General features: G+C 48.8%; 1 protein-coding gene across 2 annotated transcripts in view; it reads left to right on the top strand.

The window, feature by feature from the left end:
* The window catches only part of camk1da (calcium/calmodulin-dependent protein kinase 1Da), a 98,142-nt gene that overhangs the window by 35,538 nt on the left and 43,663 nt on the right, over positions 1–18,941 (top strand). For both annotated transcript variants that reach the window (XM_064342559.1, XM_064342560.1), the window contains exons 2-3: positions 6,459–6,590; positions 15,877–15,951. In XM_064342559.1, the coding sequence (XP_064198629.1) occupies positions 6,459–6,590; positions 15,877–15,951 (207 nt within the window). The remainder of the gene's footprint in view (positions 1–6,458; positions 6,591–15,876; positions 15,952–18,941) is intronic.

Below are 18,941 nucleotides of genomic sequence, written 5' to 3'. Positions count from 1 at the left end.
GGCCTGACAGATTTGAACCTGTGGCCTTGTTAGGAATGGTGACGTTCCCAGACTGAGGTCCACAGCGGGGATTGGGATCGGACACGAGGTCAGCGTGACCGGGGACCGCATGCGGCGGGGGGCGGGGGGGCGGCCGGAGGCGGGGGGGGCGGCCGGATCGCATGCGGAGAGAGCGGAAATCGCGCAGATCCTCACAGATATCAGGGGTCTTACGTACAAGGGTCAGAGGTCACACACAGATCAGGTTTCACATGCACAGACAGCAGGGACTGAGAGAGAAGGAGAAACAGAGAGCGAGAGAGAGACAAAGAGAGATAGAGAGAGTAAGAGAGAGGGAGGAAGGGAGAGAGAGAGAGACAGAGAGAGAGAAAGGGCGAGAGGAGAGAGAGAGAGAGACGGAGAGAGAGAAAGGGCGAGAGAGACAGAGAGAGAGAGAAAAAGAGAGAGAGAGAGAGTAAGAGAGAGGGAGGGAGAGAGAGAGAGAGATGGAGAGAGAGAAAGGGCGAGAGGAGACAGAGAGAGAGAGAAAAAGAGAGAGAGAATATCTCACACAGAGGAGAGGGCTCTTTCACAGAGAGCGGGAGTCATGCACACACACCGCGCGCAGGGCAGAGAGGCCCCTGGCGTAGTCTGGCTTTATACGCGGGTGTGATGACAGGTAAGGAAGGGCCGGCATTTGCATGCGGTTCATACTTTTCAAAACCAGCCCCAGCTCTGATATCACGCCCGCCTGCCAGCTCCGCCTCCCCCCCCTCCCCCCTTCCCCCTTCCCCCCCCTCCCCCTCCCCCTCTTCGAAGGCCCGGCGACATTGCGGAAAACGTTATTTACGATGGTGGCGGTGGCGGCGGTGTCATTTCGACCCTGACGCTTCTGTCCTTCGCGGGGGCCATTGAAAGTGGGGACGAGACCCCCCACCCCCACCACACCCCACCCCCCAAGTCAACATTTTACCCTCGATAAGATCAGCCGGCAGTGCGGAGGGTGTCTGCGAACGCAGGATAGGGGGAGAGAGAAACGGAGAAACGGAGAGTCCCTCACAGCAGGTGTGGCGAATCGAGGCTCGTTCATTAGGGAGGAGAAAACCGTAGCGTAGCAACAGGCTCTGATCGTGCTAGCGCTGGCAAATATTCCTTTTAATTTTTCAGTTTGTTTTTTGTTTTTTTTTTAGCTTTTAAGAGTGGTAGCAGGTGGCTCAGGTGCCGGGTGTTCCTGTACCTTTATCGGTTAGAGAAGGACGGCACGGCTGTCAACAACACAACACTCCTGCGCTGATGTGAAAAAGGTCCGGTTCAGAGCACTCCGGTGCCAACAAGCCAACAAAGTGCCGTGTGTGTTTCACAGCAGCTGCAATCGGTTTCAGTAGAGCTCTTTAGGGTCGTTATGAAGTCTTCATTCCATTGATTGTCATGCCTTTCTTTTTTCTTTTTTTTTTTTCAATGAACACAAATGGTTCTTTTTTTTGTCAGTTGAAACTCCGCAGTGATGTGAAGATTCAAAATGGCCTCCCCGAGCCAGTTTCAGCTCAGTGAAATTTAGCTCAGTGGTTTTTTTTGTTTTTTTTTAAAGAACATTTTTTTGCACCGCTCATACATACCAGCGTTAGTTTTTATCAGCAGTAGACCTAACTGTGGATCTGCTTTTCCTTTTGAGTGACATCACAAGGTTTGTGCTGCGCACTGTGAGATTCCTAACACTCGCTCAGTAGAACCTCATCCCTCCTGTACATTATGTGATGCCTCCCGTTTACCTCAGGTGAAGGTTCAAATCCACACTGGAACTACAGCTCTCTGAGCTCACAGGGGGAGGGGAAAGTAGAGTCACTGGCTCATGTGAAGCACAGGCTATGTGGCTCACCATAAGGGCAAGTGGCAATAGAAGAACAGGTTGCACAAGCTAAGGTAGACCACAAAGGCCCATGGTAAGCACAGATTTGTCAGGTGAGGTAGACCGCAAAGGCCCATGGTAAGCACAGATTAGTCAGGTGAGGTAGACCGCAAAGGCCCATGGTAAGCACAGATTTGTCAGGTGAGGTAGACCGCAAAGGCCCATGGTAAGCACAGATTTGTCAGGTGAGGTAGACCGCAAAGGCCCATGGTAAGCGTAGATTTGTCAGGTGAGGTAGACGGCAAAGGCCCATGGTAAGCACAGATTTGTCAGGTGAAGTAGACCGCAAAGGCCCATGGTAAGCACAGATTAGTCAGGTGAAGTAGACCGCAAAGGCCCATGGTAAGCACAGATTAGTCAGGTGAAGTAGACCGCAAAGGCCCATGGTAAGCACAGATTTTGGCATGCTGTCAGGTGACGGGAGGAGGAATCGTCCAGTGCGTTTGTGTGATCTCAGAACACACAGCGACGGGCCCCCGGGGGCCGGAGTGTCCTCCTGAACTGCGCGGGTCCAACTGACGGGCCGCCTCTGGAGATGATCCGTGTTCAGGCTGACAAGTGCGGTTCAAACCCTTGAGTTAAAGGTGCTTTCATTTGTATGCGTTCAGTACACAAACGCCTTTTTCCAGGGGTTGAAAACCTTGAGGTAAAGGTGCTTTAATTTGTATGCGTTCAGTATATAAACGCCTTTTTTCCTGTGGTTGAAAACCTTGAGTAAAAGGTGCTTTAATTTGTATGCGTTCAGTACATAAACGGCTTTTTTAATCCTGTGGTTGAAAACCTTGAGTTAAAAGGTGCTTTAATTTGTACGCATTCATTACATAAATGGATTTGTTTTTCCTGGGAAAATTTCATTTCTAAAATCTAAAATGTGTGTATTTGGCAATAGTATTTGGCAAAATTATTATTGTAATTTTTTCCTGTTTTTGTGGTCGTTGAATCGCTGTGTTGTTCGCTGCTTTGACAGCTGGTCTGTTTCGTAACCCAAAACCATCTCCAGTTTCAAGGGGGGGAAAAAAAACAAACTTGTTTTTCCATACGATCTGCATATAACAGGTGTGTGGGGAACGGCTAACAGTCTCTCTCTCTCCCCCCTCTCCTGTGCGTGCGTTCCCTTGTCCGCAGTACCAAGTCAATATTTGCGGACGCTGCGGGCTCCCTCTGGTAAATATTCACAGGCCCGCCCCCCGTGTGTCAGTATGTTCCGGGGCCTCGTGCTTTATGGAGATGCCGATCGGCGGAACCTTCCGGAACTCCAGCGCTGCTGCGTGGTGTTTGCCTCGGGTTTGAGAGAGAGAGGGGGGCCCGGGTTCGGATCGATAACGATAACGTTTCGATTTGCCCCGCCGCGCGCTCGACAGAGACGCTTATAAAAGACGTCCTTATCGCGAGGTGCGTCGCGGGGTGCGCTACTTTGCGTCGGCGCCTTATCTCGACGCCGTCAGAACGCTGCCATTCAAACAGATTAGAGCCATTTTGAATTTCTTTTTATCCTAATCTTTCCGTTTATCGTCACAGGTCAACCGTGTGAGTGGCCCTTTATGGATTTATGATACAGGTACAATTTTTGATTCAGAGGACCCCCCCCCCCCCCCACCGCTAATTTAGAATGAGTGGAGACCCAATCCATCACCGGAAATGTCCTTCATCCTTTTGAGAGAGAACACAATGCCACAATGGCCAGCCGGCTTTTTTTTTTCTCTCTCTCTGTAATCTACCGAGTCACACACTTACTGTGCTGGAGGAGTCACCACAGCAGGGCTTTTCTAAAACAGGACTCCCGTAAATCTGCGCCGTTAAAAAAATGATTCAGCTCGGTACAGTACAGGCATCGCAATTTTTCACCAGGCGAAATTTAAATGGCAGAAATAAATTGCTATTCTCGACTCGCTTGTTTGAAGTGAGGAAAATGACACGTTTTTCTCTTTTTTTTTTTTTTTTTTAAGAAAGTCGTTTATGCAAGAAGGAAAATGAAATATAGTCTCTTAACACGTCGTATGAGAAGAAAAAAAACCCCTCATTGTAAAGGAAAAAATCTCAGGCTTTTGTATTGCCGCCCAAATAAAGATGGCTTGCGGCTCGAACCGTGGCCGGGCTGTCAGAATGATTCATGGGGAGAGCGAGCCGAGCCTCAGCGCCGGGGTGTTATGGGTATTGTAGTCACGTAGCCGTACTGTGGATCAGCCTCTCAGCGGTACAGACTCCGGCTCCGGCTTCTGATGCAGGCGTGAACACGTTTCTTCACACGCCGCGCGTGCATTCTGCCTTTTTAAAATTCCGCTTGTCATCAAGCCTGTAAAGGATAATTGTGTTATTTCCTGAAAACAACAATGCAGAAACGGGGGGGGGGCTGAGTGTGACGGACGGGAACACTGTCTGTTTGTGATAATGCTGGACGAGGAATGGCACGGAATGCACAAGCACCTCTCCCAACACAGAGCCTGTGAGCAAACAATGAAAAGCTTCGCTCGCGCTGTCAAAAGCAAGCAGTGAACGACAGACCATTTTGTCTGGTAACAAAAGTGAATGTGTTCAAAATTGATCAAGTCTTTGGCAAGTATTATAATTTATATGCGGGAGTACCCCATACTTGGAGGAAAAGGACCTGGATCTCAGTGCCGTACAGGTATGGGGCATACCCCATCAACTTGGCGTGCTGTAACTTGGCGGGTGGTGCTAGGTTATCGGGAGGCTAAAGGGGAACGCTCTGTTATACTTGCAAAAGACCTCCACGCCCTACATACACTGGCCAGTCCTCTCCGTTCTACTGCCTCTGAGCATCTGGTGCCTCCCTCTGTGCGCCTGCACTGCTGCAGTTCGCGCCTGCTGTCTGGTGTGGTGGCACAGTGGGGGAATGAGCTTCTGTGCACGGCAGAAACCCTGCCCATCTCCCAGCACAGACCGAAGGAGACTCACCTCTGCCTTTCTCTTAGCATTTCCTTAAAATTTATAACATTAGAGGTCTGTCTGTGTGAAGAATCCCCTATTGAGGATTGAGCTGTGTCAGTATTATTTAATATGTTGTTTATGAGTCGTGAGTAAATTTCCATGTCTCTTGTCAAATGTTTTTTCGGCAAACAACGCGCTCACTTGGAGTAAAAGCGCCGTGTTTGTCAAATAGGAGACATTTTGCCCGGGGGCCTCTTGAGAAATATCGAAATGTAATCGCTTTCCCGATGAAACAAGAAATGAGTTCAGCAAAAGCCCTGGGGATTGCTGGGATTTTATAAATTACTGGAGAGCCTTTGCCTGAGCTGAATGCCCACGTGAATCTATGGCAAGGAGTACTGAGTACACCGATGACCACGAGAAGCACGAACAGATTCTGATGCGTTCTACAGGAGAGGTGGGCAGAGAATTGAGATGGGGGGGCGGGGGGCTGGGGTGGGGGGGTGGAGAAAGGTGTCCAGGAGTTCTCTTAATGTGAAGTGTGGGGCTGGCCCATATTTTTTTCCTCAATATTCTTCTAGTATTCATTATTTTTTTTAATGTTAATAAGCAAATCCATAGGTTTTAATGGCATATAATATGTTAAAATGTCTGCATCATACTAGCTTCAGTTTAAATGCGGAAAGCCAAGTGACAAACGTGTCCCGTGCTCTGAGTCAGCACTGTTCAGGTGACGTTGTTGTGTTTGTGAATAAAGCAGTAGTACACGGAGCAGCAGTGTTCGCATCGGCTCAGCGCCTCATTAATATTCAGAAACGCGATTCTGAAGGTCCTTCGGGCTGAATGCCGCGTTCCCCTGTTTGGGGGTTTGTGGAGCGTTTCGACGCAGAGGACACGCACAGAGAGCCCCGTTGAGAAAAACCAGGGACGGGATCCCGGACGAGCAGGCGGGCCTGCGGAGAGAAGCCTGTTGATGCGAGCGTGGAGCGATCACAGCGCGACTCGCTGGAAACAGCGCTGACATTTCGGCAATTTCCCTTCCAGCTGGGGGGGGCTCTGAGCAGCAGCTGCTGATTGACCCAGCTCCAGGGGCGGGGGGTGGGGAGGGGTGGGCGGTGGGGGGTTATTCTACCCAGACCTCTCGTTCTGCCCTGGATGATTGTGGGTAATCACAGGGAAACAGCCTCCCCCTCGTTCTGTTCCCTGGGTAAGAGGAAATAAGTCCATTCATAAAACGAGCGCCGCGGCTCGGTGGGCTTGAATGAGTGGGGACCGGTGACGTGTCGTCCTGTTTTCCCCACACACTGGCCATTTTCTCAATGTCACAGAATGCTAAATGTTAAGTGTTGTTTTTTCATACAGTGGTCTCTTACTTCGTCCTTCTCTCTGTTCTACTACAACTCCCTCTATCTTTTTCTCTATACCGCCAAATGCAAGGGAGACTTCATTTATCCCACACTTTCTTGCTGAGATGAAGATTTTTTTCTCTAACTAATCTATCTTTGTTTTTGAGGAAGACTGTTTATTTCATTCTCTCTTTCTGAGATTAAGACGATTTTTTCTCCTCTCTCTCTCTCCCTACCTCTCTCTCTCTCTCTCCCTCCCCCCCTCACCCTCCCACCCTCTCTCTCTCCCTCCCTCCCTCCCTCCCTCACCTCTCTCTCTCTCTCTCTCTCTCTTGCAGCGGGGCGTTCTCCGAAGTGGTGCTGGCGCAGGAGAAGGCCACGGGGAAGATGTTCGCCGTAAAGTGCATCCCCAAGAAGGCCCTGAAGGGCAAGGAGAGCAGCATAGAGAACGAGATCGCCGTGCTCCGGAAGTAAGTGTGCCGCCGGCCCCGCGCGCGCCATGGCAACGGTGAGGTGGGCGGAGTCCCGCTTCCCTCATCAGTGCGGTGAAACTACGCTGTAAACTTCCTCCCATAATCCCCTTCTGCTCACCCGAAGGCGCACTCTACCTTTAGAGATATATGGGGGGGGGGGGGGATTTACTTGGAATTAACTTTGCCAAGTTTAATTCAAAGCACAACCGTCTAGCGACTGATTGGCATTGGAAACGATACGAAAATGTCTTTGGTGGCGATGCTGTATTTTCTGATGTTTTTATCGGGTATTAACTAAAATTTTGAAACGGAGCATTTTTCCTACTGCCCAGAGACATTAAGGGAGTATGAAGATGTCTGTTTAGTGGGCAGTTACTGCAGGTCCCAGTGCTGCTTTGCTTCGTGATTTACAGTGACTAGGAATGTAATGTGCTTATTAGTCAGATTTATCCATTTATGCTGCTGTGTTTTTTTTAAAGTCATTTGGGGAAAATTGTCTGTCTGAAGAGTACAGCCGATGCTCTACCATTCAGGATGCGGCTTCTAATCTACACACTATGTTTCGTCTTATAATGTCAAGAACAGGTTTGTAATGAAGCACATGATCATTTCCTAATCTGCTCCATACTGCCGTCTATATTTAGCCGTCATCTAAGGAACCCAGGAGAGTTTGGGGTCGTGCAGCTCACCTCCATCGTCGCTGGCTTTCACTAAGCCACCTAGCACACCCTGGTACTAATCCCGCAATATAGCAGGCAGAGCCAGATGAGTCTGTTATCCTGCACTGCTGTTCGATAATGCAGCTGCACCAGCTCCATTTTGTTTTCTCTTTCTCTTTCTCTTTCTCTCTTTTTTTGGCCCACGGGATGCTTTCATCCAGCATTTCGTCAGCAAAGCTTTCCCCTGATGTTTTTGTCTGCACGCAGTTGGTCAGCGTCGCTGTAGAAACCACATCGTATGAACAGCCGCTGTGATCTTTTTATTTTTTTGTATTTGTTTGCCGTCCCTCCTTTTCTCCGAATTTGGAACGCCCGATCGCGTGTCCTCGGCTGTCCATACAGGAGAGCGCAGTCGAGCGCGCGCTCCTCCAAACCGCGCGATGTCGAGCGCCACTTCTCGTCAAGCCACAGGCCGCAAGCTACGCTTCCACTTAAAAATTATTTTTTTTTAGGTCTCCTCAATTAAAAATGTTTCGCTTCATTAAAATGAGCTGAAAAAAAGTTTCATTGAGAAAACCATTACAGAAAAATACAGGTGTCAAAACATTGCAGTAACAATTTCCAGTTAGTCGAATGAAAACATTTTTTGTTAGTGTGCATGAAGAAGAGTCAGGGGAAGACATTCATGTGCTGCTTACCAGACTGACCTGCAGGGGCCCGTTTGACCAGCAGGGGTCGCTAGTGAGCGCTGAAATGCGGATCCTTTACTGTGGGGCTCATACATGCATTAGAACAAGAACAATGCCTTAATGGAGGCGCCACCCAGCAGCCCCGTCTGATGCAGCACATCGAACCATTTCGCTTTCAGATTTAACTGTTATCGTTCGTACTTTCACACTGCGGCCAATTTAAAAAAGGTGAGCGATATGAGTGAAATTAGAAATACGAGGCTGAACGTAATGGTTATTACACAACGTGCTGAATGCTTTCATGCTGAGTGTGTGGGATTTGGAAATAAACTAGGCTGCAATTTAGTAAAAACCCCATTGCAGTTATATCCACTTTCCATGTATGCACTCCATTTCTGTGAATCTAGGCCTCAGTTTGACCGTTTCTGTGAGCTGTAGGCCAGTGGGGTGCGACTGTACATTGTAATTTGCGTCACATTTCTGCAAGTAACTGTACATTGCTTTTCACACTGTATGTTATGAACCAGTGGGTTCCCACTCGATAGTCAGTTTCTGTCGTTTTGGTCATCTCCAATTGTCATAATCTTTCTGTCAAGTTCGCATTCTGCAGAATTGGCTTAAAGTTATTGTCAGGAAACGGATAGTCCTTCTGTAGTCACCTTGACCGAGAGTTTACTTTCAGGGCTCAAATTCGCTTACATTGCGTCTAAGGCTCAGTCGTTTTTTGTCTGCACTAAAAGCAACACAGCTCTCCAGTTACGTGTGTGGAGCCTGACTGTACTGGGGCCTTATGAGACTGCCATTCCCAGAATTCCCGCACTCTCCCGACCCATTGGCCCCGAGACCAGGCGGATGGAGACGTGGCACTTCTCCCTCTATTTGTGTGACATATTACAGTAGAAAAGATGTCCGATTCACCGTGCCCCCTCTCTGATTGATATCTCTCCGGGGGGGTGGGGGTGGGGGTGGGGTGGGGGGGGGGGGGGGTCTTTAAATGATCTCAGCGTGAGTGGTCCCCGCTCCGCTGCCACGTTTGGATATTTCCCCAGTGGGCTGAGAGAGAGTCAGTCATGGCCTCCTCACCGTGACGACGCCCCCCAGCCCCCCCCCCCCCGGCTTGTCATCCCCGAGCAGTTGCTTTGCGCTAAGTCCTCTTCTCAGACGGCTCCTGGCTGAAAGGACCGCGATGGTGCAGGCGCAAGTGATTCAGCTTCGCCTTGTTTAGTTATGGAAATGCGAGGCGCGTTCGTCTCGTGTGAATAAATTGGACGTTGTTTAGAATTGTGTTTTTCTCTCTGTGGCTTCGTTTGAATAAAATGACTCATACATGGAAATTGGTGAATGGTGAGTGGAAAACATGTTGGTACCAGACCTGGGTCAAATATGCATTTAAAATGCCGTTTCATGGCCTTTTTAGACTTTTTGTTTGAAGTATTTTGAAAAAAGCTTTAACAACTATAAGGACTTGATTATTTTATTTGTTTTGAAATACATTTATGTGGATTATTTGACTGATTTGAAAGCAATGGTTGTGCTTTTGAGCATTAAATGAATGAAGTTCATTTGAGCACCAAATGAATGAAATTATTTTCCAGGGGTTTCGGCTGTAGGAAAATGATGCACACAATCGCGTTAAGCGTATTTCTAGTATTATTGGCTATAATCTAACTTCTTCATTGTGCCACAAATAAGTTAATGGTCAAGGATAAATGACTTCATTAAGCTTCAGGAAGATATATTTCATACATACATACATACACATTGCATACTTTACATACATATTGGTGTTCTTACCTAGGCTGTTGTCTATTAATTATAAAGACAGTATCACAGTAAACCCTCACTTGTGGAAGTTTTTTTTCGGACTCCATTTTGTATTTACCAGTTGGGCCTTGTATTTACAGCAGGGGACGCTGCGACCTTGAGCCACGACAAATGGACAAACGAGCGTTCGCCAGAACGAACGGCACCGATGCGTCGCCCCGGCGCCGACTGATTTTAATCATGAGAGGCCGAGAGATGAAATATCGGGGGAAGGGTCAGACAGGAAGCGCTGGGGGAACCGGTGTAATCAACTCCGCAGACACTTCACTTCAGACCCGGGGATCATTATAACGGAACGGAACAGGGCTGATTTTCATTGTGACTTAACTGCTTTGCTCATCAATGCAGCCAATTGGTGCTGCAGGTCCCTCATTGGCTTCTGTTTGTCCTTGGTTGGCTGATGCTGGGAGGTTGACAATATGGAGAAGCATAAAGTAGAAACTAACTGCCAGGATATTAGGTTAATATAACATTTATATTATATCCTTTGTTTTAGGAGATCCTGTTCTATTTTATCTGTCTGGGGCTGCCATGTTCTCACTTTGTGCCAGCTCTCTGTTAGTTTGGGGATTTGGCCTTTTCATTGTTCCAGAACAGAACGGCCCCCTGGTTCCGTTTTGCAGTCTATATCAACTCTTTTTTTTCCCCCATCATCCACATCTCAGAAACCAGCTCTGCAAGTGCCAGTGATTTTAAACTTTAAAATGATTGCTTTAATTCTCTTTAGTCACAGCAAGTACAGCGTACAGAATACAGAAAAGGCATTGATGTAATTAAGAAGCCTTTGTGAAGGTCTGGCTGAGTTGCAGTAATAATATGAGGGAGTGCGTCATTGTAAATGGATGTCTTTCTGCTCCTTCTCTTTTTTTATTGTTGCCATAGAAGATCATATGGGAGATTTTATGGATTCAATAATCCCATGGGGTTATACAGAATCAGCATGCCCGGAGTACTCTTGCTTTGCTTGGCCTGTGTGGGGGGGTGGGGGGGGGGGGTAATACAGATGATGTATTGTTATGGTGGTTACCTGTCGATACAGAGACACAGCCTTCTTTTGTGTGAGCAGGCCTTTAGTCTGGCCGTGGCGTTGAAGTGCTTATCTGTCTCAGATGGTGTCGTGTGTTCCGCCTCAACCTCAACAATCACACCCGGGGGACCGGAGCCTGACGCGCTCTGATGTACTCCTGTATCCCGTGGCTACGGGGAGGGATCCCGGCCCTGTTTTCCTCTTATTATCGCCTGGCAACAGGCGTGATTGACAGGCCTCTGCCGCACGCTGGGATGGATCAGGGAGGCCCCCGCGCTCCGGCGCAAGCTCCGGCTGTATAGCGGAGGTCTGGAAGCGGGCACCGGCCCTCCGACCCGGGGGGGCGGGGTCAGCTTTGATTGATGGGAGGATTACCTGCATGCGGGGGTGGGGGAAGGGGGGTGTGCAGCGTGGAGGGGCGGAGGGGCGGGATGAGGCCGAACGATGGGATTCTGGGTTTTTTGCGGACGCGCCCTTTCTCGAGCCGGGCGGCTGAAGTGCGGCTTTGTGGACGGCCTGTGCCGCGCTGACGAGGCTGGAGTGTGGAGGCTGGAGAGACCGTGGACATCGTGTTCCTTCATGTCCTGGCTCAAGAGCTCATTTCACTGACTGTCAAGGGCTGTTCATCATCTTTGACAATTATTCCTTTTTTTTTTCCTTTTAATTTTGCCTCTAAGTGGGTGGATATTGCATGTCTAGGCACAGAGGTTTGGCTGTAAAGTGGTCATGTCTTTATTACCATGGATAAAATGTTTCGGTGAGTGGACTGTCATCATCTGTGGAGTGGCGCGAGGGCATCTCCTCCCCCATTTTTGGTGATGGTGAAAAGGCTCATGGGTAATTTTTATTATTGCCTGCGTTGGTTTGCGGTGCTTTCTTCCCCTATCGGTTTTCCTACTGGCAGATACGTTTGCATAGCCTTACGTAAGAAAATAATACAAATTATTTCACCTCTGTGCCGCACTTGGCTATTATGAACAGTGAACTTCGTGTTCATTGCTTGTGTTGGTTTTGGTTAAAATGGATATTGACCCATTGGGAGAGTGAATAACGGTGATGCTTGAGGTAGGGAAATTAAGGGGGGGGGGAGGTACTGATAATCATTAAGAAGGAAAAAAAGTACCCAAGTTTGGGGATTTGTGTTTCTGAAGTCGCAACGTTGAAGGCGCAGTTTCGTCACCATGGCCACCATCCTAATGTATGCACAGCACTCATCTTAGCTCCGCTCTGTACATCCCCCTTTCTCTCTCTTTCTCTCTCTTTCTCTCTTTTTCCTTGCATCGCATTAATTAAGAGAGGTGGCGGAGAACAAAGGGGAGGGCTGCATCGTGCCGAAAGCGGCTGCCCACGCCCCCTCTCCGGGCGACTGCCCACGCGCCCGGGCGAAGAAACCGAAACGCGTTCGCCGGCTCGATACCGCGAGCGCGAACCGACCGCAGCCCCGCCGGGTTCCTCAAACGCGCTGCCCGTGTGTTGTGTCCTGCCGAGGCTGACGAACGTCTTTTCATCGCTGCCTTTTTTTTTGTGCTTTCAGTTCCTTGTTCTTTTTTCTCTCTGTGTGGCTTCCCCTGTCAGCTCGACCGGGCAGGGGGGAGCGTTGGCCTTTGGGTCACACTCTTGAGAAAACAGGTTTTGTAGAGTTCAGCAATAGAAGAAGAAGAAAAACCGACTCTATGCATCAGACCAAGCTGAGCGCCCGGCTTTCTTGCACCGTGTAGCGAAGCTGCTGTACGATTCGTTTAATTCATGCCGCTCTGCCGAGCCTCCAAAAGGTAAATACGAGCATCTGCCCACGGTGGTCTGAAAACAGCCCTGAAGAAATAAAACCGTTCTCCGAGGATCCTGGTCCAGGAAGGGTTTTTAATTACGCTTCTGAAGCCTGAGAGGGCAGTGAATCTGAGCGCTTTACCTGTCGAGGGCTGTAAGTTCGCTCTCCACTTAATTTTGGCGTGCTGTTGCGAGTTTCTCAGACCCTACGGGACTATCGCTGGTCAGGAAAGCACCTCTCATTCTGTGCAAATAGATGATGTGTGTATGCATGCACATTTACCATGAAGCTGTTGCCATGGTGAAGCATGATCGGGGAGTCAACAGTGTCAACTGCGAGGGAGGAAAAGATGGAGCGAGGCAGAACCACTGGTTTTTCATCCTCGTTTTCTTTTGCACTGCACTGCTGCAGATCTTTCCCAGAAAGCTATTCCTTTTAAACACTAATCGCAGCAATGCCCGGCGTTATCTGTGCAGGGACTATTTTAGGCACGTGCTGTTTGAATTATAGACACACGGACATGCGTGCGCATGCCCTTGGTGACAGACAGCATTCTGCACTCTACTGCAGGGGTGTCCAGTCTTATCGAAAAAAGGGTCGGTGTGGCTGCAAGTTTTTGCCTTGACCCAGCAGTTCGACAGCTGATTCAACTGATGAACTGAATCGTGGTCTTCAATCAAGACCCCAATCAGTAGAATTAGGTGCCTTAGTGTTGGGCTTAAACAAAAGCCTGCACCCCTCACTAGCCCTTTTTGGATAGGATTATCCCCCCCCCCCTTCCCCCGCTGTATGAAGCAAAAGTGCTGCTTTGGCCACATCCCGCCCCACTGGTCAGAGTGTGTAAGGAACTGGGCTTGTAACCGAAAGGTTGCAGGTTCGATTCCCAGGTAGGACACTGCCGTTGTACCCTTGAGCAAGGTACTTAACCGAAATTGCTTCAGTATATATCCAGCTGTATAAATGGATACAATGTAAAAATGCTGTGTAAAAGTAGTGTAAGTCGCTCTGGATAAGAGCGTCTGCTAAATGCCTGTAATGTAATGGTCCTGCACCGTGGGACGAATTGAGAAGCCTATGGAGAGATGGGCTCCTATCTGCGGGACTTCAAACCAAACAAATGACTAATTGAGTGGATTTGTATGATAATCCACTTGGGTTGAAATGCTCAAATATTAATAGCTGCATGCAGTCCTAATGCCTCCAGTCGGGTATGAGATCTCCGCCCCCCCCCTCCTCCGCCCCCCCCAGGACTGCGAGCGAACCGTTCAGCACACCCTAAAAACACAAGCCTCAGAGGACCTCGTTAAACCGCGGTCTCCCAAGTGTTACTTTTTTTTTAAAGCGTTTCATTACAAACTGCATTTTAACTTTTTGAGGGAGAGGGCCGTGGAGGCGTGCGCCTGTTTCTCCTCGCGTCGGCACGAATGTTCTACAAAAATCCAGCAGCCATAGCTCTCTGTGCGCAAGACGAGACATTCATTTGAGACCGTCTGATGTTTTTTTGTCCATTTAAGTGACAATCTCTTTAATCTCTTGAGAGGGGCGATGTCAGAAACGGCGAGACGTGTAATGGCTCTAAAGTGAGGCTGGTGGACATCGCGGGATACGAATCCATGACAGAAAGTCATTTTGTGGTCTTTTGTCACGGGAGGGGGGCGCGACCGTCGCCGGTCTCTTCAGACAAATGTTTCTCTGCTGCGGTAATGGAGAATATAATATTTTCTTGGAATTGTGTGTATTACACATTGAAAATTGTGTCACTGCGCTCTACGGATCTGGCTGTGACACAGGGGAACTGACTCAGGGCTGATTCTCCATGCTGTGAGCCCTGATCTGTTCAGCATCAAATGGACAATGTGTTTGTGTGATTCGCCTGACCTTTAGCAAACCCAATTCCGGTTTAGTGCCGTCACTGGTGGCTTAAAGCTCCAGGAGAGGCCCTTTACAAACTAATGTTCTTCGGGATTAGATTTTTATCTTAATTTATTCCACTTACTGGAGACGCGATCCATGCGATGGTATCTGAGTCACGCTCAATGTTTTGTGGGGTACGCAGCTCGCCTCATAGTGCAGGATTTAAAAACCATTAAAACCACTCCCGCTAGGTGCAGTCGCAGTAACGGTTGGTTTAATGTTCTTCAGAATGAGGGAAACCCAAGCTAAGACTTTCATTTACTATCTAAAAAAATATCACAAAGAAAACATTACCTAAGTGCTGTTTATTCCTCGTTCATTAAGGTTGCCATCGAAACCTCTCATCATGTCACACGGCAGGTTCACACCTACGGCTGCCATGCAGTCACAGGAAGTAATACCTGATGTGTGTGTGTGTGTGTGTGTGTGTGTGTGTGTGTGTCAGAGACATCTTCAGTGTGCCACCTCTAATGCCAGCACACCTGGACTGCCACACGCTCCAGAACCTGAAATTAGGCTGCTCAAACTGCTGCCTGTCAAACTGCCAGGATGGGGACGCTGCATTTGCTTTTGATATCATTCTTGCTCTGGTCGGTTGCAACGCATTTTTGTGCAAATTTGGACCACCCGCTAAACGCACAAGGTTCTTATTTGTTGATGTTGTCGAGCCGTCGCGACGACAGAACCGCAGTGCTGTGAGAGTGCTTTGTATTGGCCTAGGAATTCACATTTTTACGCTCGTGTCACCAGGCTAGCATCAGATGTTGATTTGTTGTGGAGACTGGTTTGTTGGGCTTTTTTGTGTATCCTGAAGAATCGTCTCCGTCTGCATTTGGGTCAGTGGCGTTTCCCGTTTCTTGCTCGCTGACTGGAATGTGGCCTGTGCTGTGGTTTCCAGTCCACTCCTCTGGGGACACCTCAGCCGGTTCCAGGTATTTGATGTGTTCCATCTCAGGCGCACCTGATACAACAAACGAAGCGCTCGATTGGTTGGATCTGGTGCGCTTCAGATGGAACACATCAAATACCTGGAACCGGCTGAGGTGTCCCCAAGGAGTGGACTGGGAAGCGGTGATATACAGAACGCTGAACACCAGCCCATGGCGTGCAGTGATGGGACTATCCATAGGGCATTTTAGGATAAACTCTATAAATAAACTCGCTTCATTTGGACCAGTCAGGTTGAGCTATTAGTTTTAACTCTTTGTAAGTTCCTTTATTCACTGGGGGTTTAGAAACATATGCTGCAGAGCTCAGTACCAGATTTTGTACTGCAAAGCCGAAGTAGCAGGGTTGGGCCGGTTTACTGTGTATAAGTACTGTGCATTAAGTTCACAACTGCAGTAATGATCTAATATTCCCCAGACCACAGTAACCTGAATTCTCTTTTTCTTTCCCTTAGAATTAAGCATGAAAACATCGTTGCACTGGAGGACATCTACGAAAGCTCCAATCATCTATACCTGATTATGCAACTGTAAGTACTCACCTGTCACGTGCCACTTCAAGTATAACTTTTCCATAAGCCAGCGGTCTACTCACCCACAGATACACCCACACGCCACACACACACACATACACCCATCACCTTATATTTCTACAAAACCGAGTCGTGAATAGGTCCCGGAATAGACTGTTTAAAAGTCTGTTTAAAACCCCCCCGACGCAGTGCCACCATCGTCGTCCAGTCGATCAAGCTGATTGGTTCGGCTCGGAGATGAAGGACCGGGGGAGGAATGGAAACATGGCACGGCGCAGCCCACCTCAAGCTCGGAAACGTGATAAGAGCAGGGCCTTCGCGGCCAGCTAATAAACGCCGATGTGATCCCGCAGCAGCGCTAGCTTCCGATTAACGCCGCTGCGATGTTGCTCGAACGTTAAGCCGGGGGTTTTAAAATCTGCCGCGTGGGAACTGGCAGGTCTGGAGAATTAAGTTTAACCGATCCCACTGACCTCCAGGGGGCGCAGTGTGACAGTTTTCTTGTACCCCCCCTCACCCTTAAGATCAGTGTATCCACCGCTGTCTGTTGTAAACGCGACAGTTTTGAACGTGAAATGCTCCTGTTAATGCAGGATGAGTGATAAGGGGCAGGACGAACCTGACTACACCAGTAGGTCTTCTGGGCTGTGTTCAGTCAGATTGATTGACACATGAGGCACCGAACCATTACACGTCAACCACTTAATTTGAACCCAACACAGTTTATTTTACAGTATTCCAACTGGGTCATGCAGTACTCTAGGCTTCATCCAATTGATGGGTTTTCGGCTCCTTCTGACTGCATGTGGAATATCTTTAATAGAATCCCATCCAGGAACTCTCTTGGGTTGATGGAATCTTCTCTGGGATGACTCACACCTGTCACAGGTGCGCTGAGTCGATTCCGTGAATTGCGGTGTTGCAGTAATACCATCCCTCCTCTCGCAGGGTTTAGCTCAAAAACATGCAGGTTATCTTCTCATCACAATAGGCATACCCCCCCCCCCCCCACCCCCCCACCCCCCCAACATACACACGCACGAGCATATGCCTGCTGTTCTCTCTGAATACGCGGAAGGATAAAATCCTCAGCTATTATCCCTGAAGGATTTCTCTCTGATCGGTGCGATCGTGTACTGAGAACACGAGAGGTCACTGCGCAGAGGAGTGGAGGAAATCAGGAAATCTCTCTTCTTTTTCTCTCTTTCCCCCGATAAGAGATCTCTGGCCACATACTGTCAGTTGAGAAGAATTCAAACCTCATCCTGCCGCTTTTATTAGCGGTAACCGTTTACGCTTCAGGTCTCCGTGATACTGGCTTCTTACTGATATGATGAGCAAGAGCGTCCGATGCTTACTGTATATGACAGCATATATCATTGTGTTAGTGCTCAGTGTGCCTCATGCAATCATTTCACACCAACAGAAACGGAGAAAATCTAAATGTGAAAATATGGGATTAGATTAGAATTGAATTAGAAAAAAAGATGGATTTCCTCTGGCAGCCTAATTGTCCTGGGCTAATGCGATTAGACCGCCGCTCGGCGATGAGATATCGGATACGGACCGGTGTCTGCGGGCCTGGTCCGCGTCTTCAGAAATGAAACCCCTGTCAGATAACGGTAAAGACGTCTTCGTTTCTCCTTAAATGCGGGGCCCGGTCAAATTAAGATGGCCGATGCGAGCGAGAGAGCGAGCAAGCGAGCGGGAGGCACCCCCAGCCGTACGCGTGGCTGCCTCTTAGCACTGCAGGAGCGTTTCTCCAAGGCCGTAGTGCGGATGTATCAGACATGAACACTGAGTCTTCCCTCTGCCGGGCCCAAAAGCCTTATCGGGTCAGCGCATCGTCAGAGGAGAGATACATACAGTGGGGGAGGAGTGCTGAAAAGCTTATTGTCAATTCGTTCACATCGCTGAAAAGGGGAAATTGCACTTGCGCGTATGCGTACAGGCCCGTAGCAGTACCGCATTATTTAAAGCAATGGGTCTCAAACTCGGTCCTGGGGGACCCCTTTGTTTGATGGTTTTTGTTCCAGCCACAATTGCAATTCCAGAATTTTAACAAGCGGTTATTTTTTTCTTAATTACGCCTTTTGTGTTCGGAGGGACCCACTTTACCCTCTTGAGCCACATTAGGTCAGAAATAGTTACGCATACCATGAAGAATAGAAGTTGTGCTCGTTGGGATGTATTGCAAAATGTTACAGAAAAAGAGGTCAATCTGAGGTGAATCAGTAGGCTCCTAACGGGTGAACGTGTAGACACCTGGCCTCCAAAACTAACAATTTTGGAAGAAAATGAAGAAAATCAAAGACAAAGCAGAGATAATGAGCCAAGCCTCCATTCTGTTTGTAAGGATAATGGAAAATTATGAAAGGATTTAAGGGCATGTGTCCAACAACCTTAATTAAGCAAGAGATGGGCTGGGGGATTTCGAGTTTGGGATTTAGGGGAGATGGGTTTCGTTTCCCGTCTGCTTGCTTACCGCGAGACCTCCTCGCTGTTATTTTTCGCCTTGGCAGCAGGGTTAAATCCCGTAAAAGAGAGACAACTGGAAGAAGGGAGAGTGAGAAAAGAGGGTAGGAGAAGCCGCTTGTCATTAATTGAATGTGTTGTGAAGGCAGGCGTGAGCGCGAACACACGGAGCTGTTACTGCAAAGGCAGGGTTCTGTGGGCAAACACTCCCAATAAGCCCCCACCCCACCACCCCCCCCCACCCCACCCTTACGGCACTTACTCACACTTCTGAGGCCCGGGAACCTGTGGAAAATGCTTCTTTCGTTTGTACAAACGGCTACTCAAAATGGCGGGACTTTGGAGCCCAGCAGCTGGCGAGCTAACGTACGCTCAGGAGCATCATGGGACTGCGCCTGTTAAATGCGGGCGCTGCGAGGGCTGATGTTAAAATCGGGTTTGGCGTTCGGCGCCCCGAGCGGCTTTAAGCTCCGAGAATAAAGAACGAAGGGTATGAGAACGCGATCGCACTT

Source organism: Anguilla rostrata, chromosome 7 (genome assembly GCF_018555375.3).
Source record: "Anguilla rostrata isolate EN2019 chromosome 7, ASM1855537v3, whole genome shotgun sequence".
Classification (NCBI taxonomy): Eukaryota; Metazoa; Chordata; class Actinopteri; order Anguilliformes; family Anguillidae; genus Anguilla; species Anguilla rostrata.
The sequence above is the reverse complement of the archived record's forward strand: the minus strand, read 5'-3'. Positions and strand labels throughout refer to the sequence as shown.